At 42.2% G+C, this 27,213-nt stretch overlaps 4 protein-coding genes across 4 annotated transcripts; 1 reads left to right on the forward strand and 3 right to left on the reverse strand.

The window, feature by feature from the left end:
* Positions 1-2,066: 2,066 nt before the first annotated feature.
* LOC308276408 (olfactory receptor 7D11-like) lies at positions 2,067-3,017 on the forward strand (the record flags this gene model as incomplete). The annotated part of the gene is made up of 1 exon (XM_080715147.1): positions 2,067-3,017. The coding sequence occupies exon 1, from the start codon at positions 2,178-2,180 to the stop codon at positions 3,015-3,017; it is 840 nt and encodes a 279-aa protein (XP_080571273.1). The 5' UTR covers positions 2,067-2,177.
* A 5,206-nt stretch (positions 3,018-8,223) lies between these two features.
* On the reverse strand, positions 8,224-16,539 carry LOC308276675 (olfactory receptor 7E178-like; the record flags this gene model as incomplete). Its single annotated transcript, XM_080715498.1, has 3 exons — positions 8,224-9,166; positions 10,216-10,347; positions 16,391-16,539. 3 exons carry the CDS (start codon positions 16,537-16,539, stop codon positions 8,224-8,226), a joined length of 1,224 nt encoding a protein of 407 aa, XP_080571624.1.
* Positions 16,540-17,530: 991 nt separating this feature from the next.
* LOC308276677 (olfactory receptor 7E178-like) lies at positions 17,531-18,445 on the reverse strand (the record flags this gene model as incomplete). Its single annotated transcript, XM_080715503.1, has 1 exon — positions 17,531-18,445. The coding sequence occupies exon 1, from the start codon at positions 18,416-18,418 to the stop codon at positions 17,531-17,533; it is 888 nt and encodes a 295-aa protein (XP_080571629.1). The 5' UTR covers positions 18,419-18,445.
* A 543-nt stretch (positions 18,446-18,988) lies between these two features.
* On the reverse strand, positions 18,989-26,932 carry LOC308276678 (olfactory receptor 7E178-like; the record flags this gene model as incomplete). The annotated part of the gene is made up of 3 exons (XM_080715504.1): positions 18,989-19,156; positions 25,362-25,546; positions 26,053-26,932. 3 exons carry the CDS (start codon positions 26,930-26,932, stop codon positions 18,989-18,991), a joined length of 1,233 nt encoding a protein of 410 aa, XP_080571630.1.
* Between the last annotated feature and the right edge of the window lie 281 nt (positions 26,933-27,213).

The following is a 27,213-nucleotide window of genomic DNA, read 5'->3' on the forward strand; positions in this document are numbered from 1 at the left end:
GATAAAAAAAAATCTTGTGGAGATATACATGCACACATCACCCAATCAGCCCTTACCCAATCCCTAACCCCTCCCTCTCCCTCCTGCCCATGCTTGGCTTCCTGATTGACTTTGATATGTTTAAGTACATCATGTGCTTTAAAGAGTTTCCTCCGATCCCTTCAGATAGATCATCTTATTTGCTCCTCTGTAGGACCCCTTCTTCGTCTAGAGTTCCTCCTGTTACCCATTTCTCCCTAGTTTTCGCACACTAGGGAAAGCATCTGATTTCTTATTTTTGTGACATTTCACTGTAAATGCCATAATTTTGTTCTTCCTTATGGCTGGGCAAAATTCCATTGTGTATACATCCCATAGTTTTGAAATCCACTCATCTGGTGAAGGACATCTTGGACCTTGCTAAGTTTCTGAAGTTGGCCTTGAATCTGTGATCCTCCTGTCAGCCTACCACATCCTGGGGTTACGGGTGTGCCCCACCATGCCAGCCGCCATGTAAAATGTTATAGAATGATCCCATTGATATATTTTGAATAGATTAAATCAATTCATCTCTGCTGATTTGAACATTCACACACTAAAGAGTATGGACACTTGGACACGCATTTTATTTTAGTCACATGCGTTTTTGTTTTGTCCTTTTTATCTCCTCTGCTTGGAAGAATTCACCGGGCACGCACGCTCTGAAAGAAGGACCAGAAAGAACTTCACTACTTAGAAATGCTACATGGAAACCCAAAGAGGTAACACGTCTGTTGTGTGTATAATGATCTGCATTCCAACCATGAGACTGGCCAGTTTAAGAGGATGTTGGCGGTCGACGGCCATGCACGGCAGATGTGCTGAGGTGCTAAGTACAGCAGCTGTCATCTATGACATTCTGCCCATTGTCACACAGGAGCCCAGAACAATTCCATGACCTCATTTAATTCTCCTCTCCAACATAAATATATGCTGCTTCTACCATAGAGAGGAGGTATTTGTGTTTAAGAATCACAAAGGCAGTATGAGGATGGAGTAAAATATACCAGTTATAACCACATTGTTAGAAAAAAAGAAAACAGTGATGCATTGAGTTAACCATCTCATCATTACCATGTGTGAAGTCCCAGGATAAAGAGTGCATTAAAATGTCCATGTTGAAAAAGGCATGGTAGTTAAGTTGGGTATGGTGGAGCGTGCTTGTAAGCCCAGCATTGGGGAGGCTGAGACTGGCGGATCGCGGTTCACAGACAGTCTCAGCTACTTAGCAAGGCCCTTCACGACTCAGTAAGACCTTGTTTCGAAAATTTAAAAAAGACTAAAAATAGGGCTAGGGTGTAAGCTTGGAGGTACAGTGCCCATGGATTCCATCTCCAGTACCACAAAAAAAAGATATGGTAGTATACATCTGTAATCCCAGTACTTGGGAGGTTGAGACAGGAGGATTACAAGTTTGAGGCCAGCCAGAGCAACTTACTGAAAAGACTCTGTTTCAAAACACGCACGTGTGCACACACGCACACACACACACACACACACACACACACACACAAGTTAAATCATTGTAGAAATATTACAATAAAATCTAGAAATCTAGGGACTATGAAGGAAAATACAGGAAAGCGCTTCAATTATTTTAGAAAGGTCATATTAAATAAAAATAGTTTACATGCATAACTTTGAATGGTGAATTAAAATTCAAAAGACTGTGTTATAATAAACAGAAAATCAATGTCTGCTATATTAAAGGAAGTGTGAATGATGACTCTTATTTAAAAGTAAGCGAGAGCCGGGTATTGTGGCACAGTTTGACACCGTCTCAGCAACTTAGAAAGACCTTGTTTCAAAATAAAAATAAAAAGTGCTTGGGGTGTAGCTTGGAGGTAAATGCCCCTAGGTTCAGTCCCCCCACTGCCAAAATAAATCAAAGGGAAATGAGCTACCACCTAACTGAGTGAATCACTGTCCTTTTGAGAACATAACAGACAGGAAAGAACTTCATTCAGAGGCTGACGTTATAAAATGGTAACGACCAAAAGTGCCCGTTGGCCACTCGTTAACACTGCCTTATCCCCTTCCCCAGAAGGCACACCAGCTACACGGAAGCAGAAAACCACACAGGATTATCCCAATTCCTGCTTCTGGGATTCTCAGAGGACCCCGAGCTGCAGCCCGTCCTCTTTGGGCTCTTCCTGTCCATGTACCTGGTCACCGTCCTGGGGAACCTGCTCATCATCCTGGCCGTCGGCTCCGACTCCCGCCTCCACACCCCCATGTACTTCTTCCTCTGCAACCTGTCCTTTGTGGACATCTGCTTCATCTCCACCACCATCCCCAAGATGCTGGTGAACATCCAGGCACACAGCAAAGGTATCTCTTACGGCGGTTGCCTCGCTCAGGTGTGCTTTTTTACTATTTTAGCTGGAATGGATAATTTCCTACTGACCGTGATGGCCTACGACCGCTATGTGGCCATCTGTCACCCCCTGAACTACACGGTCATCATGAACCCCCGGCTCTGTGTCCTCCTGGTTCTGTTGTCTTGGATCATCATGTTCTGGGTCACCCTGGCACATGCTCTACTGTTGAACCAGCAGACCTTCTCCATAGGCACTGAGATCCCACATTTTCTCTGTGAGCTGGCTCAGATTATCAGGGTGGCCAGCTCTGACGCCCTTGCCAACACCATCCTGATGCATGTCTTGTTTGTCCTGCTTGCTCTTGTCCCTTTCATGGGGATCCTCTTCTCCTACTCACAGATTGCATCCTCCTTAAGAAGGATGTCCTCCTCTCCGGGCAAGTACAAAGCCTTCTCCACCTGCGGGTCTCACCTCTGCGTGGTCTCCTTGTTCTACGGAACAGGAATTGGGGTTTACCTCAGTTCTGACATGATACACTCCTCCCAGAGAAGCATGATTCCCTCTGTGATGTACACCGTGGTCACCCCCATGCTGAACCCCTTCATCTACAGCCTGAGGAACAAGGACGTGAAGGGGGCTCTGGGGAGACTCCTCAGCAGAGCAGCCTCTCATCCTTGAGAGATTACTGACCTAAGAACTAATGCAATCTTGTGTCCCCTGAGTATATATAAAATTCAAATCCTGGCTCTTTTTATACCCTAAATGACATGTCTGGTGCTTGTGTTCCCAAATCACCCATGACTTGGGGGTTTCTATTTTTGGTTTTTTTTTGTGTGTGTGGTACTGGGGTTCCTGGAAGCCCTTCTACGTCCAGGCTACACTCCCAGATCTATTTTATATTTTTATTTGGAAACAGGGTCTCTTAAGCCAGCGCGGCTGGCTTCGAACCTGCACGATCCTCCTGTCTCCGTCGCCCAAGCGCGGGGATGACAAGCGTGCGCCACCACGCCCGGCCTGTATTTGTTTCTTCTTAACCAATTCCTCAGTGGTACCATTTTGACTTTTCTTCCATATGTAGGGTTCACAAACTGTCAAGTCTGGAATACTGATTTACAGACATTCTTATGATTTTCCACATGCTCTGAAGCATTTTTTATCAAATGCTGACATTTCTCAAAACTTACCGTTTGAATGTTAGTCACATTAATTTGGAAGAAATGGAATAAAATCATCAAGGTGCTAACCATGTCAGGATCCCGTTTGTCATTTTACATACATGGAATTATTTAACCTTGAAAACATTTTCTGGAGCTTTTTCTCTCTGAATCAGACCCAATTTCTGAAGGAAAAAGACTGTGATTGAGAAACATAGCAACCTGAAATCTGACCCTGAGCCCAGGACTCTGCTTCTGCAGTCCTACTTGCTGTAAGAACAATGGCTGGGTTTACACCAGGAAAGCTCGGAATCCACCCTTGCTTCGTAGTTATATAATAATATCTTGGAAAACTGAGATGTGACTGCACTGTTTACGATCCTTGCTTTTTCATTGTCTTCTTTCCTTCCTCCCTTGCATTCCTTCTATCCTCTCTCTCTCTCTCTCTCTCTCTCTCTCTCTCTCTCTCTCTCTCTCCTTCTTTTTCCAATTGTGTTTCTTCTCCCCCCTCATTCTCTTTCCTACTTCATTTTGACTAATTTAACGTGCATATTCTCATTTCTTCTATGGCTTAATCATTTTTATAGCTTGATAATATTCTGCAGCATATATATGAGATATATAATTTATATATCTAAATATATAGAAACAAATATATAAATTGCTCGTCCATTCATCCTTAATGGACGTTTTGAAAATGTTCATCGTTTGTCTAATATAAACAGCTTTGGTATGGACATTAACTTTTTAATTGTTTGAATATAGTCATGTTCCACCTAATGGTGTTTAGTGAATGACAGGCTGCACATACTAAGGTCATCACATGATCTTTTATTCTTTGGGAACTCCCAGCCACGTTTGTTTATGTAAGGACAGTCAACGATGTTTTCACATGACAAAGTCACTTAAAACATTTTTCAGAACGTACCCTAGTCATTAGCCAACAAATGACTATACTTGTTTTCAATTATTACTGTAATTTATATGTAGGAGTGGAACTGAAGTGTTATTGGGTCATTCACACCTAACTTTTTGAATAGCCAAACACATTTTACATTCTGATGTGTAAACATTTTAATATTCTTACATTCTTTTCAATGATTTGGGGGTTTTATTTTATTAAAAGCATAGCCTCCTCTTCGGTGTGAACCAGTATCTCTCATTGTGCCTTTGAAGAGAATTTCTCCATGACTAATTGAGCATATTTTTAAGTGCTTATTGACATTTTTATATATACTTTGTATAGAAATATCTTTCCAACTCTTCGCTTGTTTTGCATTGCTGTACTGTGTACTTCTGCTTCTGACCTGTAAAAGTTTTATATATATCATGGATACCAAACCATTATCTGATGTGTGTTTTATGAATATTTCCGCCCTCTTTATTTTGTCTAATTCAGATATAAAAATTTTATTGTCAACTATGCTAATCATGATATACAACAGATCCTTGAAGTGACTTCTCCTGTCTTCCTGAAATTGTGTGTCCTTCCACCAATATCTGCCCCGTTTGCTCCCCACCGTCTGTGGCAGCCTCTACTGTACTCTGTTTCATTAGCTTGGTTACTTTAGATGCCACATGTACGTGATGCCATGCAGTATTTGCCTTTCTATGCGTGACTCATTTCTCTTAACAAAATGCCATACAGGCTCATCCATCTTTTTTGACCAAGGCTATTGATCTTTTTTTCTTTATTTTCCTTACATGTTCATGACTCCCACTTAAGCATAGAGTTGGCTTGTACATATCACAATTTCTCTATCCACTTATCCATTGGTGACATTAGGCTTATTCAATATTTTTGCTATTGTGAATAGGGATGCAAGGTAGAGATGCGTTGAGATATAAGGGTCCAGTTTAATTCTTCCCTGTCTGGGTATTTAGGCTTGTCATCATTTATTAAGATACTCTCCTTTTGTTCCAGGATATGTGCTTATTGCTTTTCTATTGCTGTGACAAAATACCCAATACCCAAAAAAATCACCTTAAAGAAGGAAAATCTTATTTTCCTTATAAATAAATCAGAGCTTACTAAATATGTTGCAGTCAAATTGTCTTTCCTTTTTCTTTTTTTTTTCTTTTCTTTTTTTTTTCCTATTTTGGTACTGAGGATTAAACCCAGGGGTGTTCTGCCTCCAAGATAAACCACCAGCCCATTTTATTTTTTTGTTTTGAAACAGGGTCTCGCTTGGTTGCTAATAATTCAGTACTTGCAGGGGTTGTCCTTGAACCTGCAATCTTCCTGTCTCAGCCTCGCAAGTATTGGGATCACAGGGGTGGACCACCACACCCAACTTTCCTTTTTCTTGGAAGACAGTGAATCATTTCTTCAGTGCACATGGAACCTGGGAGAGATGCAAAACATAAGGGGTCTTCCTTTCCAGAGACTCAAAGTCTACCCAGTGATGACAGAAATGAGACGCATCTCTACATATCATTCAATATCAAAATAAATCAAAATAGTTCTCCTTATCTTCACTATCTCTGCAGCCCCTCGGGAACATCCTTGTAGGCTTAATGTAAAACAAACAGACATCCCACCTTTTAATTTAATTTATGCAAGGACTAACCATATTCCTTAAGTCATTTTTATTATAGTTCATACAAGAAAAGGCTCTTGCAAGTAATTGCCTCATAAAACTGAAGGGAATAAATCACAAAACATCAGGATTAATGGCAAATGTAGGCATGATTCTTTATTACATTCCAGGGGAAAACATCCTAGAATAATATGCTAAAATCATAGAAGGCTGAAACAGAGACTGGAGTAGAATACAAGAGTTTTCTCAAATGTCTTATTTTGTCTTCTGGAGAAACTCAGCCCCAATAAATATGACTTTTAAACATGTAAAAAGATATATTCGTACATGCACACTTCATTACATGGTCCATATCTTTCCCTGTCTCATTTCCCTACCCTGCTTTATCATATACAACTACAGTATACAAATATATATAGATATATAGATTTTAGTTTTTATTATTTTTTATTTTTTATTGGTGCACTGTAGTCATACATCTTAATGGGATGCAAGATGGTGGAGATATATATGCACACCTCACCCAATTAGCCCTTGCCCAGTTCCCATCCTATTCCGTCCCTTCTCCCTCCCTCCTTCTCATGTTTTGCTTAGCAATTGACATTGATATGTTTGTTGAAGTACATACTTTTTTGTATGTACTTCATACAACATTTCCTCATCTATAGAATCTCCTTCTTAGTCTAGAGTTCCTCCTTTGACCCATTTTCTCACTAGCTTTCAAATATTAGGGAGAGCATCCGATTTCTTATTTTTTTGTGACTGACTAATCTCACTTAGCATAATGTCCTCCAGTTCCACCCATTTCCCTGTAAGTAACCCAATAAAAAAAGTAGGCAAGGCCGGGCGTGGTGGCACATGCTTGTAATCCCCGCGCTTGGGAGGCGGAGACAGGAGGATCGCGCAAGTTCGAAGCCAGCCTCGCTGGCTTAAGAGACCCTGTTTCCAAATGAAAAATATAAAATAGGCCTGGGAGTGTAGCCTGGAGGTAGAAAGGTTCCATCCCCAGTACCACCAAAAAAAGAAAAAATAAAATAGGCAAGTAAAGCTGGGCGTGGTGGTGCACGCTTGTAATCCCAGCACTTGGGAGGCTGAGTCTGATGGATCACAGTGCACAGACAGCCTCAACTACTTAGTTAGGTACTCTGCAACTTATTGAGACCCTGCTTCGAAATAAAGAATAAAAATAGGGCAGGGGGTGTAGCTCGGAGGTCGAATGCCCCTGGGTTCCATCCCCAGACCTGTGATAGATAAATAAATAAATAAATAAATAAATAAATAAATAAATAAGCAAGTAAACTAAAGAGACACTTCATGAAGGAAGAAATTCAAATAGCCAATAAATGCATGAAAAAATGCTCAACATCACTGGCAATCAGAGAGATGCAAATCAAAACTACCCTGAAATTCCACCTAACTCCAACTAGAATGACAATCATTCAAAACACAAACAACAACAAATGCTGGTGAGGATGTGGAGAAGTGGAAACTCTAATACATTGTTGGTGGGATTGCAAATTAGGGCAACCACTTTGGAAAACAGTATGGAGAATCCTCAGAAGAATGGGAATGAACTTACCATATGATCCAGCAATACCACTCCTGGATATCTACCCAAGAGAAAGGAAACCAAACTACCAAACTAATGCATGCGTATCTCTGTTCATAGCTGCACAATTCACCATAGCCAAACTGTGGAACCAGCCAAGATGTCCATCAACAGATGAATGGATTACAAAACTGTGGGATATGTACACAATGGAATTTTACTCAGCCATAAGAATCACGATAAAAAGATGTTTAAATGAAATAATTCTTATTTGTTTAGTTCACCAGTTTATTTTACCAGACATTATTTATGTTGGTCCATCTGTCTTATAAAATTAAAATAAATACATATGTAAACAAGAAGATCAGTATTTCAAACGGAAGCCCAGGTCTTTGCTCTGTAATTAGAGAGGCTGCCTGAGTCTGTGGATTTAGTCGTGATGTTTATGAGGGCTCTGAATACTCATGTACATGATTCAGTTAAAGGCAGACAAAATGAAGCTGTATCCATTTATGAAACATGGGATGGGACAAATGTCAAGAAGATGCAAGAGTAATGTAACCAAGAAGGTAGGACCTGAAGGTCTAAATGGTTGGGTTTTCCAACTCAAACTACAAAACCACATGAAATAGATAATGCAATCAGAATGCCCTGCTGTGGAGCCTCCGGAGGGCACTTTGAATGTCCCTGTTCCTCAGGCTGTAGATGAAAGGATTGAGCATGGGGACGACCACAGCGTACATCACTGAGAACACGGCGATCTTTTTAGGGAAGCTTGATATGGCGGATGCAAGGTACACGCCGATGGCTGTTCCATAGAACAAGCAAACAACAGATAGGTGAGCCCCGCAGGTGGAGAAGGCTTTGTACTTCCCACCGGAGGAGGGGATTCTCAGAATGGAGGAGACGATTTTATAATAAGAGAAAAAGATCCCTAAGACAGGAAGAAAACCATACATGGCTCCAACCGAGTACGTGACTATATTTTTGGTAAGGGCATCAAAACAGGTAAGACTGAGGACCTGAGAAGGTTCACAGAAGAAATTGGCGATTTCCACATCCTCAAAGTAGGGGAAGTGTAAGGCAATCGCATTGTGCAGCTGGGATTCCAAAAGGCTAAACAAAAAAGACACCAAAACTAAAATGCCACAGAGGCGAGGATTCATGATGACCGTGTACTGCAGGGGGTGACAGATGGCCACAAACCGGTCATAGGCCATCACAGTCAGAAGCATGTCATCCATGCACCCAAAAATGAGAAAAAGAGACATCTGTGCCAGGCAGCGCCTATAGGAAATGTCTCTTCTGTGGGTCCGGATGTTCACAATCATCTCTGGGACCGTGGTGGAGATGAAACCAATGTCAGCCAAGGACAGGATGGAGAGGAAGAAGTACATGGGGGTGTGGAGTTTGGGGTCCATGGTGACAACCAAGGCTATGAGCAGGTTCCCAAGCACTGCGAGTAGATACATGGACAGGAACAGCCCAAAGAGCACTTGCTGTATTTCTGGATCTTCTGAGAGTTGCATGAGATGGAATTCCGAGATACGTGTTAGATTTTGTGGTTCCGATTTGCTTGGACATCTTTTAAGAAAAGAAAAGAGGGTTGGAAAAAGGAAACCAACAAGCAATGACACAAATCACCTCCACTTGGCATATTTTAAATGCTGTGTCATAGCTAGGAGTGCACTTTATGAACATGAAATTAAAGTGGATATTTCAAAAATTATGTCATTTGCAGAAAAAAATGGGTAGAACTGGAGTACATCGTGCTAAATGAGACCAGACGGACTCAGGAAATCAAAGACCATATTTTTTCTCTTATATGTGAAAGCAAGAGAGAGGAAAACTAAGAGGAGAGGAAGGAAAAGGGAGATAAAAGGAAGGAACACACCAAATAATGATGTATGTATCACTACGAATCTCATTTACATATATGAGGAGGGAGGAAGAAGGAGAGAAAGCAGGTGTGGGAGAAAAGCATGCCAGGTGGCCTTGTGTGCACGTATAATATATCTCTGCAAATCTCACCGTGACGTATAATACAATGCACCAATAACAGGTGAATTAAAAATTAAGTTGATAGCTCTTATCAGAAAACATGGACAAGCATCTTTTTCTTTGTTGGTGCATTGCAGTCATGCATCTAAATGGGGTACAAGCCAGTAGAGACACACATCCACCCATCCCTCATTTAACCCTCCCCCACTTTCCACCCCATTCCCTCTCCCCTTCCTCCTTCTCATGTTTGGCTTAGTGATTGACTTTGATGTTTGTGAATGTACATCATGTACATTTGGGAATTTCCCTTCCTCTCTCCCATCGCCTTATTTGCTCATCTATGGTTTCTCCTTCTTCATCTAGAGGTCCTCCTATGACCCACTTCTCCCTAATTCTTGTGTATTTTTTTTTTTTGCATTTTACTTCATTTCCTACCGCTTGTGTTTTCTAATTTAAATTCTTTGCAGATGAAGCCTTCACTCAAATTTTGGATGTATTTTAACATTTACCTAATATGTAACATGCATCTTTATCTGGGGCGCACTTCAATTTTGATACACATATCTAATTTAAATGCACATGACCAATATCATCACTTACCACAAACATGGCTTTCTTACTGTACACGGTACCTGTTGGTAATTAAATCGATGGATGTCAAGTAGCAGTTTAAGTTGTCTTTAATTCCTTCGGGTTTCTTTGTAACACCTCGACACAATCTCAGTTGGATATCTAAGAAGGAAGGTGCCCTTTGGCCTTCATTGCTATTGATAATTTTTGTATATGTACATAGCATTATTTTAATTATTTTATTCATCAAGTCTCCTCCCCCATGCCATCTTCCTTCCCAAAATTCCTTCCATCACTCAACTGGAGTTTCTTCTTTTTTTATCTGAAGTTTATTTTGTTTCCCAACTTCTCCCTGGCTTCCAAATATGAGGAAAAACATATGACCCTTCACTTTCAGTGACTGATTAATGTTCTTATAATCCAGTCATCTGTTGGTGGGCACCAAGGCTGGTTCCATAATTTGGCTGTCGGATCTGGGAAATCCCTGAATCTGAGTGTGAGTCCCATCCTTCTAATACCATTGAACTGATTTTCACATCAATACATCCTGAGGTATGGATTGGAATTCTCTGACTTTAGCTATGTAAAATAAACTCGGGCATATTATTTTGTCAGGACAGGATACAGTTTAATTGGGGGAACATGAAAAAGAGAAAAGTTCTGGAAATAATGTGCACATACCTGCTAACATTTACTCCTGTCTAAATGGGAAACAATAATACCCTAGTCATTGCATTATCATAAAAATGTCTTAATATGCTTTTATTTGATCATTCTGATTATGCATCATGAAGAGACTCCAAGTAGGAGTCTTACATGGTAGGAACATACATGCACACAGCACTTGGTGTGTTCTCTCTGGTTTCCACCCTGCTCCTTCCCTTTTTAATTGCATAAAGTAATGCTTCTCAGTGTCATTTATGATACTGTTTTCTTTGAACATTTCAAAACATTAAAATATCCTTCCATGGGAAAAAAACCAATTTAGCCAGAGTAGCAGCTTGTGAAACTCCCGGCGGTTCTTTCTAATACTTGGGCTGAGAGCCGTAGCCTCAGAACATTTGCTGACATTTACAAAATGTACCGTTAATACTATCTATTATCATAATCAATAACCACTGCACATATTTAAAAATAAACTTTAATAATACGTGCTTCAGCAATGATATTTTAAGGGACATTGATCACCTTTCAAATTTGCTTATATGAATGCCCTCTAGTTTTAGAGTTGTTTTTTATATTTGTAATATTTTTGGAGCCTAATAATCTCCGGCATAATTTGCTTTAAGCCATCTCTTCTTTTTGCTTATTTTGTTAGCTTTGTTTGTTGTTATTCTCTTATTAGAGCATTGTAATTATACATCACAGGAAGGTTCGAAGTGATACAGACATACGTGCACTCAACACCCTTTGCATGTCACCCCAGCCCCACTGCCTGTACACATTAGTGAGATCGGAAGTGATGCCTTCACTTGAGTTCATTGCGTTATTTGAACTGTTTCTCTCCTCCTCATTCCACCTTTCTTCCTCCATTCTCTACGCCCTTCCCATATTCTACTGGTCTCTCTCCTCAAGAAGTCCCTTTTCTTTCCTGTTTTCTCTCTAGCTTCCACATATGAGAGAAAACTTAAGACACGCGGCTTTCTGAGACAGGCTGACCTCACTCGGCACAATATTCTCTAGTTCCATCCATTTTCCTGCAAACGAAATAATTTTATTCTTCTTTATGGCTGAGTAAAACTCCACTGTGTGTTTATGCTTTCAAATTTTAATCTTGGTATCTCCACATGATTCCATTCTCCTGCAGGCCTGACCCTGAAGAGAAACTGTTGGCATAAATACAGCAGATGTTAGGTCAATATTTCCATCAGCAGTGAGTTGTGTGTTCATATGCGCTTTTCTTAAAGGCTTACCTTTAAAGTGCCGACGGCTAGCCAGGCACAGGAGGCTGACACAGGAGGATTGCAGGTTTGAGGTCAGTCTTAGCAACTTAAGTCAGACAGACACTTAAGAATTTAGTGAGACCTTGTTTCAAAATAAAAAAATAAAATAAAATGGAGCTGCAGTGTAGCTTAGAATTGTAATACCCTGGATTCAACATCCAGTCACAAAAAAATGTTTAATGCTCATTTAAGCAGCTTACAACCCTACACACGTTGTCCCTGAAACGTACTAGGTTACGTTAACACATGAAGGACAGTCTTCAACTTCAGAGGCTTCAATGAATGAACACTACCACCACCTGAGGAAGGAACGCCACTTAGTTTATTATTAAAACAACTTTTCCAAAATCCTTGTGCATGTGTTCATATAACACAAGTAAGAATTTCCACATGGTACGTGGCTGATGACCACCTTCATAACCCCTTTACATGGTTAGGAAATGGTTCACAGGGACCAATTTACCAATTTTTTGCTACCATATATGACATGTTTCTGGGAATTAGAACAATGGCAGGAGGAAAATATTCAATGAAAAATTTGAATGAGCCGGGTGTGGTGGCGCACGCTTGTAATCCCCGTGCTTGGGAGGCAGAGACAGGAGGATCGCGCTGGCTTAAGAGACACTGTTTCCAAATAAAAATATAAAATAGGCCCGGGAGTGTAGCCCGGAGGTAGAAGGGTTTCCAGGAACCCCCGTACCACCAAAAAAAAAATTTTTTTAATGAGACATTTGACACCTACACCACCACTAAGCACATAAACTTCAAAGTCGCAGCAGCTAATATTCTGCACATCTGACTACCCATCATCCTGTTCACGTCTATACTGAGAGATCAGTACTACTGACAGTCCTTCCTTCACCCTTCTCTCCCTCCGCACTTACTGGGTAACACTGCCCCTTTCCTGCGCCATGACCCTGGGTTCAGAATCCAGCACCTCTTGTCTGTCTGGTGCCCAGTGGAGGCTCAGCACTGTGTTCAGGGCTGAAATGAATTCAAAGACGGAGCTTCCTGGTGCAGAAAACCCTGGGAGAAGCAGACACACAGGTGCAGTGTCAACTGGACATACAAATGAAGGGATGGAGGGATGGGCGTTTTGTTGATTCTCATATGACCCTGGAGGCTCCATACACAGAACTCATAATTAGCCAAATGGGTCCATGTTAACAAAATCCCCACAGACTTCTTGATATTAATACAGAGAGTGGGGAAAGAAAAAACGAATGTCCACAATAATCCGGGGATCTTCTCTCCTTAGGAAGAAGCTTGGATGTAGCCCTCATGCGTTTATTTCTTTTCTTTCTTTTTTTTTTAAGATGTATCTGAAGCTGGGCGTTTTGGTGCACACCTGTAATCCCAATACTTGGGAGGTTGAGACAGGAGAATCCCAGGTTCACGGCCAGCCTCAGAAACTTAGTGAGACTCTCAACAACCTAGCAAGACCCTGTTTCAAAAATAAAATAGATCTGACAATGTAGCATGGAGGTAGAATGCCCCTGAGTTAATCCTCGGCAACAGCTTAACTAATTCTATGCACATATATGGGAATATTTATACCAATCTCAGAGAAACATGTGGGGAAAGGAAGTAGTGGAGTTGGATCAGGAGGAAAACATACCAAGCGCTGTGTGTATTCCTATCACTCCATACCTCATGTATAATTACAGTACACCAATAGAAATTATTTTTTTAAAAAAGGATCCATCTTCTTTCTACTTCAAATGAATTATGTGGTAAAAATACACATAATGAACACTGGCCATTTTAACCAGGGTTAAGTGGCATTAATTACATTCAGTCCAGTTTAACCATCTCCATCATCAGTCCATACAAGCTGAAGGTTGTATGCATTTAAATAATTTTTCACTCCTCCTTTCTGAGCCCCGAATATCATTCTACCATAAAATATGATTAGGAAGTAAATTCAGCCAACAGTAAAAATAATATGATTAAACAGGCAGGATTACAGGTACATACAATTTTTTCTTTTTTTTATGGTATTTGGAATGGAACCAGAGGCATTCTACCTCTGAGCTATACTCCCAACCCTATTTTACTCTTTTTTTTTAATTTTTGAAACAGGGCCTCACTAAGTTGCTGAGGCTGGCTACAACCCTACAATCCTCTTGTCTCAGCCTCCCAAGTACTAGAATTACAAGCGTGTGCTATCATGCCCAAGTAGATGCTTAGTTTTGTGGCCTTTTCGGTATACATTAAAAATGGGTACCACAGGACCTGAGATGAAGAGCCTCCTCGGGATGATTTTAATGTCTCTGTTCCTTGGGCTATAGATGAAGGGATTCAGCAAATCCTCGGCCACAGTGTACATCACTGAGGCCACCACAGTTTCTCAGAAAATGTGAGACAGCTGAGCCAAAGTATGCTCCAAAACCTGTTCCATAAAACTAGCAAACAACTGGCAGGCGTGACCCACAGGTGGAGAAGGCTTTATGCTTCCCAGCTGAGGATGGATGCCCAGAAGGAAGGGATTGATCTTATAATAAAAGAAGAGGAGCTTCGAGAGAGGTAGAAAAACAGAAATGAGGACAGTAACAAAATATGTGCCTATATTATTAGAGAAGATGCTAGAACAGACACGATAAAAAAAAAGTTGAGAAGTGTCAGGGAAGAAATAAAAAATGTAAGCATTCTTGAAATATTTAAAATGTAAGTCAACAAAACCGTGCACTTGGGTCGCCAAAGGCTGACCCAAAAGGTCATCAAAAGTAGGAAGCCACAGAGGTGATGATGAGCCACATGATGACTGAGTAATGCAGGGTGTGACAGCTGGTCATAAACTAATCATAAGGCATCATGGTCAGCAACAGGTCATCCTGACATCTGAAAAATGATGAAAGAGACATCTGTGACAGACATCCCACTTAGGGGGATTCTCTTCTATTATTTTAGTTGTCCAAAATTATATTTGGGACTAAAACAGCTGTCGTTTCAGGATAGATTGGATGTGGGATGTGGAGGTGGGGGTCAGAGCTGAGAGCCAGGAGGCAAACAGGTTCCTAAGCATAGACAGGAACAGTCCAAAGAGGGCAGGCTGCAGCTCTGGACCATCTAAGAGAAACAGGATATGGGATTTTGATGAAAATTTTAGACTTTGTGGCTCTCTATAGGTTAGACAATGTTTAAGACAGAAAAAAAGGGTTGAGGAAATTTTAAAAAATAAAAAGCACCCAGCTCTCTACATATTTTGAAATCAATTATTCTCCACTGTGAATACTGTTATGTCTACAGTGGAGGTCTACAACCCTTTAGGAATTCTCTCATTTGACAAAGTCTATTTTCTTAGGTCCTGCTCCATACAGTTTTCTTTTTTTATACCTCATTATAATATTTCCTGATATTTAGGAAATAACTCATTAGTATTTCTTCCTACCACCAGAAATAATACTTATTTTTTTATGGTACTAAGGATGGAACTCAGGAGCATTCTACCTCAGAGCTGCACCCCCAGCCCTATTTTTTATTCTTTACCTTGAAACAGGGTCTCCCTGAGTTGCACAGGGCCTCACTAAGTAGCTGAGGCTGTTCTTGAACCAGATCCTTCTGTCTCAGCCTCCCGAATGCTGGGATGACAAGCGTGCGCCACCATGCCCGGCTTACTTATTTTAAATAGTAAAATGTAAATATTTAATAATGTGTATTTCAGATATGATCTTATGTAGAGATTTGAATTATGACCTGTGAAATGTGAATTCTGTGTGTATCTGCATGATTTTTGTTGTGATTAGATATAAATTGTTTCTTAAAGAGCTCATGTATTAGTGTTCTAAGTTGGTATCACTGTCATTGGGATATAATCCACTGTAGAGGATTTATGGGTGGTGACCTAGGCCATTGGAGTGTGGCTGGAGAAGGGGTGTCCTGGGGCTGTGGCTATAGGGACTGTGCTTTTGTCTTTGAGCTTGCTTGTGTGTTCTGTCTTGCTTCCAGTCTCCATGTGGGAGCAGAACCCTTGCTTTCCCTCTCTCCGCACTTCACAGCCATTTCTTGAGCTCTTCTACAGACTCAGCCTCACATAGACTGAACCTCAAAATTTCCAAACACCAGTGAGCAAATACATTTTCCTCTTAGTTGTGTGGTCAGTTGTTTGGGTTATAGCAGTGAAAATATGGGCCAAAAAAATTTCATTATCCTGCCCACCTGCCTCTCAAAGAAAACTACTATCATAAATTTGTGTGCAGACACTCCTTTTTTTGACAAAACAACCTGGTATTACCTAAATGAAAACGCAATGCTCCTTCTTTTTCTGGAATGTAATAATAATGTAGGAGCTTACGTTTTGGAAAGATAATGCAGGTGAGATGAGTTCTCCAGGACACGCAACCCAAATCCTAGCATCCCATTGCTGACATCTTCCACCTCCCCCTCAGCACAACTTTCAACATCTTTTTGCAAGGCATAGAAAGCAGTTACAGAAACCGACATACTACTGCGGTATATGAGAGATCTGAGAGAAGAAGAATCCGGATGGAATGAAATCAAAATTTTGAATGAGACTGGTTGTGGCACGGGCTTGTACGCCCAGTACTTGAGAGGCTGAGGCAGGAGGACTGCAAGTTCAAAGGCATCCTCAGCAGTTTAGTGAGGGTCTCTGCAACTTGGTGAGCTTCTATTTCAAACTAAAATGTAAAATAGAGCTGGGGGTGTATCTCAGAGGCAGAATGCCTTTGGGTTCAATTCCTAGCACAAAAAAACAATGTAATGAGACATAAGGAGCTATCTTCATAACCAAATATATAGAGCTCACAGAGGCCATATCTAAAATGTGGTGGGTTGGTATCCTTCCATGACACTAATTAAACTTTCATAATTATTCTCCTTTTGGAAGCAGTGATGTTGAAGGCCCTTTATCCATCCGTCATCTCCCTCAGCACACAATAGGTTGTGCTTCTTGATTCTCTGGGGGGTTGTAAACAAGATTGAAATTTTAACATTACTCCCATAACTGGTGTCCAAATGAAGGCTCTTCTGTCTTAACATGAAAACAAAGTCAGGTAGGAACTCCCTGATGAAGAAAACCATATGAGAGGGAGACATGGGTATGGAGCCTGCTGGACCAGGGCATCAAACAGAAGAGCTGGAGGCACAGGCTGGTCATTGGTTGTTGCGTGATCTTGGAAGTTCAATGTAGGAAACTAATGCTTAGCCAAATGGCTCTTTTGTGCAACCAGCACTGTTGCCCGTCTCCAAGAATTACAGTCTTCCCATAATGACAGTGTGCACCCAACCCATATAAAATCTGCCCATTCTCTTTCCCCCGGCCTGGTAAACACCTTTACACGATGAAGCAGATGAGAAAATAAACACAAGAAACTAACACAATAATGTAGTTAAGAAGAAATTATTTAATTTCTAGATATTAAGTGCTGCTGTCTTTCTCAGCATACATTCTGCAAAGATGCCTCGGGAACTGAGATTAGCCTGTTCTCCTGGAAAGCCTCCTCAGAGCACTCTTAATGTCCCTGTTCCTCAGGCTGTAGATGTAGGGGTTCAGCAAAGTGGGGACCACAGTGTACATCAGTGAAGCCACTGCACCCTTCCTGGTGGAAGATGAAATATTTGAAAAAAGGTACACTCCAAGTCCTGACCCATAAAATAAGCAAACAACTGACAGGTGGGACCAGCAGGTGGAGAAGGCTTTGCATTTCCCACCTGAGGACGGGATTCTCAGAATAGAAGAAGCAATTTTATAGTAAGAGAAAAAGATTCCTGAGACAGGGAGAAAAGCATAGACGGTAGCGACAAAAGATATGACTGTGTTTTTGGAAAATGTATCAGAACACACAAGACTAAGGACCTGAGATGGGTCACAGAAGAAATTAGCAATTTCCACATCCCTGAATAAGGAAAAATGTAAGACAAACAAGTTGTGCAGCTGGGATACAAAAATGCTAGAGAGAAATGATACAAAAACCAAGAGGACACAGAGGCGGGGGTTCATGATGACGTGGTAACGCAGGGGGTGGCAGATGGCCGCAAACCGGTCATAGGCCATCGCGGTCAGAAGCAGATCCTCTATACATGCAAAAAGGATGAAAACAGACATCTGTGCCAGGCAGCCCCTGTAGGAGATGACTCTGCTGTGAGTTAGGAGGTCCACTACCATCTTGGGAACCGTGGTGGAAATTAAACCGATGTCCGCCAAGGACAGGTTGCAGAGGAAGAAGTACATGGGGGTGTGGAGGCGGGGGTCAGAGCCGACGGCCAGGACGATGAGCAGGTTCCCCAGCACCGCGACCAGGTACATGGACAGGAAGAGCCCAGAGAGGACGGGCTGCAGCTCTGGGTCCTCTGAGAGGACCATGAGTTGGAATTCTGACACAGGTGTTAGATTCTGTGACTCTATATTGCTCAGACACCTACTGAAAAAGAAAAAAGTTAGGAAAAGAAAATAAATAAACGTTCACCAATTACTGGAACAATGGCACAAATTTATTTTGCAAAGACTATCCAAAACACTGTGTGAGTTCTAGGACTGCATTACCTAACCATGAAATTCAAGTTGCTATTTCATGCCAGAAAACAATATGTGCCTGCTATCTTCTAGGAAGTTACCTTCTCATATCTTCTGATTTCTCTCATTTGTGGATAAAGTCCTCACTCATTTTTTTCTACATTTTAAACATTACTTAATGTATAGCTGGGTGTAGTAGTACACACCTGTAATCCTAGTACTTGGGAGGCTGAGACAGGAGGATCACAGGTTCAAAGCCAACCTCAGAAAATTATAAAGGCCCTATTTCAAAATAAGAAAAACAAAATAAGGCTGGGGGTGTAGCTCAGAGGCATAATGCCCTTGGGCTCAATCCCCAGAATCACAAGGAAAAAAGTAAATATTATTACATGTATAAACATTCATGATGGCACGGTCGATTCAAGTCACATGCAATCTATTATTGTTGGCGTACACTGTCGAAATTATTGCTTTTGGTAATAGATTTGTAGGGTATCTGAAAATAATAGTTGCGGGATTATTGAGCCAGAAATATCGTCTACTATACGGATTAATAGTTTCATTGGCTCCAGTATAGGACACAATATCCTGAAGTGTGAGTCAAGAAATCAGCATTAGTCTACGACTATGTGCAGAACGTGTGCGGATTTCTCCAGCTGAGGACGTTCTGCACGGTGAAAACAGAAACAAAAGTGCCCAAGGTGTTCAGATATAAATCATAGAAGGAAAGTTTGGGACCTAATAAACACTGGCTGTTATGCTATTTTTTTAATAAAAAATTTTGTCATTATGGAAATAGTGAGCTTACTGATAAAAGCAATTGTGAACAGCCATCAAATCCTGGAATGATGTAACCCCAAACTGTGAACAACTCAAGCATCGACATTACTTGCTGCGCCCCTTTGTTTTCTTTCCTTCTTTTCTTCCTTTCTTCCTCTCTCTATGTCATCTAGAGATTGAACCCAGGGCCACTCACTCCACTGTGAGAGAAAAAAAAAACCTGGTGCTTTTTTAATTTTTGTTTTCAAACAGGATCTCGCTAAGTTACAGAGAGTCTGGCTAAGTTGCTGAGGCTGGCCTCGAACCTACTATCCTCCTGTCTCACCCTCTAAAGTACTACAATTACAGGTATGTACCCCACACCTAATCTTTATTTTTTAACACCTGTGATTATCTCTAACATTATCTTTTTTTTTTTTTTTTTTTTTTTTTGCGGGTCTGGGATGGAACCCAGAGACATTCTAACTCCAAGCTACACCCCAGCCCAATTTTTTATTCTTTATTTGTAAACAGGGCCTCACTGAGTTGCAGAGGGCCTCACTAAGTAGCTGAGGCTGTCCGCGAACTGCGATCCTCCTGTCTCAGCCTCCCGAATGCTGGGATGACAAGCGTGCGCCACCACGCCCGGCTCCTAATCTTTGTTTTTAACACCTGTGATTATCTCTGACATTATCTTGGAATGACCAAGTGTTGCAAACTCTCAGGTGTCTGTTATAGACGCACAGCAGGAACTCTTACATTTGTGTCTTACTCATTTTTCTCGTCATCTTCAGGGAAAATTACTTATTACTGGAAAGTTACTAATTGTTGGTACACCATCTGCCATCTACGTTGAGTCCGGTTTTCACAGTTGCTCTTATACACGAAGTCACCAGCCACATATTCCCTGTTGCTCAGGCTGAGACTGTATAGTACCTAGACGTTATGACTGGTTTCCTCCCAAATTATCTATTTTAGTTTGAATATATGAAAAATGTGCTGGCTCTGTCTCTCTCCTTTTTTTTTTTTTTGGTCTTCTTATGGAAAATTACATGTGCATTTATGACTTGGACAACTCTGCAGATTAATGGAAATGAGACAAAGCTATAGAACAAGTTCTCTGATAGGACTCTCAGGAATCCCTCAAATATATTCACGATGCTGCGGTTACTTTCACTCTGCTGCTCACTACCACCAACCCTTCACAACCGTGTGTGGGTGTGCGAGAGAGGGGTGGGGAGAAGGAGAGAGAGAGAGAGGGAGAGGGAGAGGGAGAGGGAGAGGGAGAGGGAGAGGGAGAGGGAGGGAGAGGGAGAGGGAGAGGGAGAGGGAGAGGGAGAGGGAGAGGGAGAGGGAGAGGGAGAGAGAGAGAGAGAGAGAGAGAGAGAGAGAGAGAGAGAGAGAGAGAGTGAGTCAGGTCAGTCCTGGGGAATAAACCCAGAGACATCCTACCTCTAAGCTAAACCCCCAGAATTTTTCATTTTTCGTTTTTCATTTTGAAACAAGTTCTCACTGTTTTGCTAAGAATCTCACCACGATGCTGAAGCTGAACTGGAACCAGCAATCCTCCTGTCTCAGCCTCCCGAGTCCTGGAATTACAGGCCTGGGCACCTGCCCGGCTCCTTCACAGTGTTTTGGGGGTGCTTGAGGAACACTATAAAGAGACCACTTTCTGCTTTCATAGAAAAGGTGTCAACAACGAATAAAGAAGTATGGGAGGACAGGAAAGTTTGAATGGGTTAACAGAGAGCACACACATCACACTTAGTTTAGCTGAGAGTTAGCTTGAAACTCTACTCGCCTCTGGCTACCCAAACGCTCATGCTGGCTCTGGGGATGAGGAAGGCAGGTTTCTCGTGAGGCTCCCTCCCTCCGCCCAGCGCTCCCTCAGCACTCACTGGTGTGAGCTGCTTCCTTGCTGTGTCATGAGGAAAGGGTGAGGATCCAGGGCCAAACTCTGGTCTCACACGCCGCCAAGGCTCGGTCGCCTCCGCAAGCCTCACAGGAACGTGGTGTCATATGTGGTTTTCCAGATGCAGAGGACCAGGAAGGAGGAACGCAGTGTGCAGCTCGCTGGACGGAAACCATAAAACCGGAGGGCTGGAGGCCCAGGCTGGTTGTGTGCTATAAGCTGACCCTGGGCACAAACCACAGAGGTCATCATTAGCCAAATTGGTCCACGGCATCCGAGTCTCTGAGGAACTTTCCATATTAGCGGAGGGAAGCACGAGAAGATGTAATGAATGGCCACCAAAGTTTCAGGGTTTTTTCTTAATTCAGGAAGGAGCTCTGGGACCTAGTCACTAGATTTGTTTCATTACTTTACATCTTTTTTTTTCTCTTTTAAAAACATACTTTTATTAGTGCATTGTAGCATAGATAATATTGAGATTAAGTGTGATAAAAAAAAACATACATGCACACAGCGCTTGGTGTTTCTCTTTATTGGTGCATTGTAATTACACATCGCAGTGAGGTTCTAAGAGACACAAACGCCATGCACACTCGGCGTGTTTCCCTCCAGATCCCACCAGCACCCCCTTATGTATTAGAGAGACTGGGAGTGATAGTCTCTTACATGGACACAGCATTACACGAGCTGTTTCCATCATCCGTCCTCCTTTTCCCCCGACAGTCCCCCGTCTGCAATCCCCTTCCACTACTCAGCTGGTTTCTTTCCTTATTTTTTAAGTAATTTTATTGGCACATGGTAATTATGCATTGTAGTAGGTGCAGAGTGACCGACACCTACAGGCACAGAGCCCTTGGTGCTCCCCTCAGGACCATACTCTCTCCCCACACGTTACAGGCACAGAGCCCTTGGTGCTCCCCTCAGGACCATACTCTCTCCCCACACGTTACTGAGATCAGTGCTGATTCCTTCAAAAGGATACATCCCATTATTTGGGCTGTTTCCTTCATCAAGCTTGTTTTTTTCTTATTTTCTCTCTAGCTTCCACATTTTGGAAAAAACATACGACCTTTGATTTTCTGAGATGGACTGATCTTACTTAGCATGATATTATCTAGTTCCACTCATTTTCCTGCAGATAACATGACTTTCATCTTCTCTATGACTAAGTAATACTCCATTATATGTATTTAAGATAGTTTTGTAACCTATTCATCTGCTGATGAACCCCTAGGCTGGTTCTCTAATTTGGCTATTGTAAATTATGCTGTTACTGACATGGGTATGCAAGTATCGCTACAGTATTCTGACTTAATCAAGAGTCCTAAGAGAGCCTACAGAATGGGAGAAAACCTTTCCTACCTACTTCTCTGAGAGAGGACTAAAATCCAGAATATATAAAGAACTCGTAAAACTTAACACTAAAAAATAACCCAATAAAAATGTTCAATTAAATTACATAAAGTATTCTCAAAGGAATAAATGCAAATGGCCAATAATCATATTTAAAAGCCTCCAACATCATTAGCAATCGGGGAAATGCAAATCAAACTGTACTGAGATCCCATTTAACCCCAGTCATAATGGCAATATTTCCCTCGTTTTCTAAAGATTCATCTATATTTTATCTTCATTGTATATTGTGGCAAAACACATAGCACCAAAAAAATACGATTGTCACAAGTTACATGTGCACCACCCCCTAGTACTGATTGTATTCACCATGTCGTTTAGCTATCATGAGCCCATCTCTGGAGATATTTATTTCTTTTTTAAAAAGTAAATTTTTATTGGTGCATTGTAGTTTTACATCTCAATGGGATAAAAAAAAAACTTGTGGAGATAGACATGCACACATCACCCAATCAGCCCCTACCCAATCTCTAACCCCTTCCCTCCCCTCCCTCCTACCCACGCTTGGCTTCCTGGTTGACTTTGATATGTTTAAGTACATCATGTGCTTTAAAGAGTTTCCCTCGTCCTCCCTCTTATTCCCTCAGATATGTCACCTTCTTTGCTCCTCTATAGGGTCCCTTCTTCATCTAGAGTTCCTCCTGTTACCCATTTCTCCCTAATATTTTGCACATTAACAAAAGCATCTTATTTCTTATTTTTGTGATATTTCACTGTAAATGCCATAATTTTGTTCTCCCTTATGGCTGAGCAAAATTCCATCATGTAAGCCGGGCGTGGTGGCGCATGCTTGTAATCCCCACGCTTGAGAGGCAGAGACAGGAGGATCGCACAGGTTCGAAGCCAGCCACGCGCACTGGCTTAGGAGACCCTGTTTCCAAATTTAAAAAATGTAAAAAAATGGGTCTGGGAGTGTAGCCCGGAGGTATAAGGGCTTCCAGAAACCCCAGTACCACCAAAAAAAAAAAATTCCATCGTGTACATATCCCATAGTTTTGAAATCCACTCATCTGTTGAAGGACATCTTGGCTGGTCCCACAGTTTGGCAACGGTGAACTGTGCAGCTATGAACATGGTTGTTCATGCATTATTTTGGTATTTTGGTTTTCATTCTTTTTGGTAGATACCCAGAAGTGGTATTGCTGGATCATACGGTAAGTTAATTTTCCTTCTCCTGAGGATCTTCTATACTGTTCTCCAAGTGGTTGCACCAACTTGCAATCCCACCAACAATATATTAGAGCTTCTATTTCTCCACACTTATTCCCACTCACTGAAAACCTGAACGCCAGAAGATGAGTAACTTTGACAGGATGATCCACTCACAACCAATTTTGTTTTTTAAATAGAGGTCACTTGGACCTGGAAATCTGCTGAGAGATTAGGTGAGGCAGTGGCAGCTTCTATTGCTTCCTGGCCACACAGTTGAAGAAACCCGCTGGCCCTTTGCTGTGGAACAGGCCCCAGTTCCAGGCCTGCTGCTCAACAGGCTCCAGGCTGGCCTCACTAGCTCCAGACCTGGCCTCACTCCATGGCAGGCTCTGGGCCTGGCCCGCTGGATCCAGACCCGGCCTCGCCACCAGGGAGTCTGTGGTTCCTGTCAATGTGGGCATGATGTTTACAGAGCTTCTCATTCTCCCTCCACATATATTTTAGTAGGAGAAAACAACACATGTCATTTGCAGAAGCTGAGAGCCCAATTCCCTAGCAGCAATGAATTCTATCTCCCCACTAAAAGCAGAGGCTCAGAGCCTCACCATGGAGAGCGAGATCTGCAGCTCCAAGCACACCCCGACCCCCAGCGCAGCACAGAGGAATGTATCGGCCTTGAGCTGAGGGGTCTCCCGGGATACCCAGTGCACTGAATCGGCCCAGCAATACGGGCGGGGCTCCCTCCAACTTGCCCTGGACATTTTTCTTACATAGTGTGTTGTCTAGAATTCCTGCACGTGTGCGGCAAGAGCAGTCTACTTTTGGGGAGATATTTTCAAAAATTCAAGGTGGATTGGACTGGATCTGTCTGCCTCTCCCGAATACTGGCCGCCGCTGCTACCACCATTTTGATCCGTCTCCACAAAACTTTTTCTTACATATTATGTTGTTCAGAGTTCCTGAGCATGTGGGGCAGGAACAGTCTACTTTTGGAGAGATTTCTTCAAAAATTCAAGGTGGATTTGGTGGGATCTGTCTGCCTCTCCTGAATACTGGCCACTGCCGCCACCGCCTTCTTGGTCTCTCCTCGAGTATGTTGTTGTTAAGAATTCCTGTAGGTGTGTGGCAGGAGCAGTCTGCTTTCTGATCTCTTCTGGGATATCCCTCCAAAAATCACTTTTTTTTTTGCAGTGGCTGGCACCGCACTGCATGCAGTCTTACCTCTAATTCCACCATTTTCCACTTTCTCTCCTGTATTTCAGATAGGAAGTCATGATTGGAAATGTTTCTATGTGTTGTCCCAATCCGCCATTAAATCAAAATCTGTTGTCCAGGGTTTCTCAGGGGGATGCATGTCCTATTCGGCTGCTACTAACCATCACCACTGCGGCCATGGTCGCCGCTGCAGCTGCAACTGCAGTCACCGCCATCTTCCTCCCTCTTGAATATTTTTTAATAAAAGACAACAGTACGTGTCTTTTGCAGGGGGTGGGGGCCCAGGTACTTAGTAGCAATGTGTTTTATCTCCCCACCAAGAGCGGAGGCCCACAGCTTCACCACGGAGAGCGGGTTCTGCTTTGCCGAGAGCACCCAGCCCCAGCGCTGGGCAGAGAGGAGCGCAGCGGCCAGGAGCGCCCTTAGCTCCCGGAACATGAGGCGCCGGCCAACCTGATTATGTGGGGCTCCATCTGATGCATCCCGAACGCTTTTCTTACATAGTTTGTTGCCCAGAATTCCTGAGCCTGTGGGGCAGGAGCAGTCTTTTTGGGGGGAGATTTCTCCAACAGTTCAAGGCGGGTTGGACTGGTCTTATCTACCTCTCCTGAATACTGGCCACCACCAATATCGCTGTCTCTGCCATCTTGGTCTATCTCTTCTTTCTTATATTTTAGTTAGGAAGTCATGGCTATAAATGCCTCTATATATTGTCCCAATCCTATATTAAACCACAATCTGATGTCCGGGGTTTCTCAGAGGGATACCTGTCCTATTTGGCCGCTGCCAGCTATTGTTGCTGCGGCCGTGGTCGCCACTGTGACCGTGGCCACCGCCATTTTTTAATCCTTCCCATCTCAATATTTCTTATTTCTAAACTAAAAATTCACACACATTTTTAGACTTACCATTCCTACTTCCCCCTGACAGAGAAACTACCTTTACACTATAGAGCAGATGAGAAAATAAAGACAAGAAACTACAATAATAGAGTAATCCAGGGAGAAGGATTCCATTTCCAGATGTTAAATACTTCTGCCTTTTCCAGCATACATTCCACAAGAACGCCTCAGAAGCTGAGAGTTGTCTGTTCTCCCGTGGAGCCTCCTCAGAGCACTCTTAATGTCCCTGTTCCTCAGGCTGTAGATGAAGGGGTTCAGCAAAGTAGGGACCACAGTGTACATCAGTGAAGCCACTGCACCCTTCCTGGTGGAAGACGACGTGTCTGAAAAAAGGTACACTCCGAGTCCTGACCCATAAAATAAGCAAACAACTGACAGGTGGGACCAGCAGGTGGAGAAGGCTTTGCATTTCCCACCTGAGGACGTGATTCTCAGAATAGAAGAAATAATTCTATAGTAAGAGAAAGAGATCCCCAAGAGAGGGAGAAATCCATAGACAGTGGCCACAAGATACATGACTACATTTTTTGAAACAGTATCAGAACACACAAGACTAAGAATATGAGATGGGTCACAGAAGAAATTATCAATTTCCACATCCCTAAAGTAGGTAAAGTATAATGCAAACAAGTTGTGCAGCTGGGATTCAAAAAGGCTAGAAAAAAAGGACAAGAAAACTAAGAAGACACAGAAATAAGGGTTCATGATGACTGAGTAACGCAGGGGGTGACAGATGGCCACAAACCGGTCATAGGCCATCGCGGTCAGAAGCATATTATCCATATTTCCAAAAAGAATAAAAAATGACATTTGTGTCAAGCAACCCACATAGGAGATGACTCTGCTGTGGGTTAGGAGGTCCAGAATCATCTTGGGGACTGTGGTGGAGATGATACCGATGTCCGCCAAAGACAGGTTGCAGAGGAAGAAGTACATGGGGGTGTGGAGGCGGGGGTCAGAGCCGACGGCCAGGACGATGAGCAGGTTCCCCAGGACAGTGACCAGGTACATGGTCAGGAAGAGCCCAGAGAGCACGGGCTGCAGCTCTGGGTCCTCAGAGAGTTTCATGAGATGGAATTCTGAAACATGTGTTAGATTTTGTGGCTCTGTATTGCTTGGACACCTTTTGAAAAATAAAAGAGGGTTGGAAAGAGGAAAAGTAACTGTGCATTAAATACTCAAACAGTGGCACAAATTCATTTCATGTAGAATATTCAAAATACTGAGCAAATTCTAGGTCCACATTATCTGCATATAAAATTCAAGTTGATATTTTATTTCAGAAAACAAGA

Source organism: Muscardinus avellanarius (genome assembly GCF_963383645.1).
Source record: "Muscardinus avellanarius genome assembly, chromosome: 18".
Lineage (NCBI taxonomy): Eukaryota > Metazoa > Chordata > Mammalia > Rodentia > Gliridae > Muscardinus > Muscardinus avellanarius.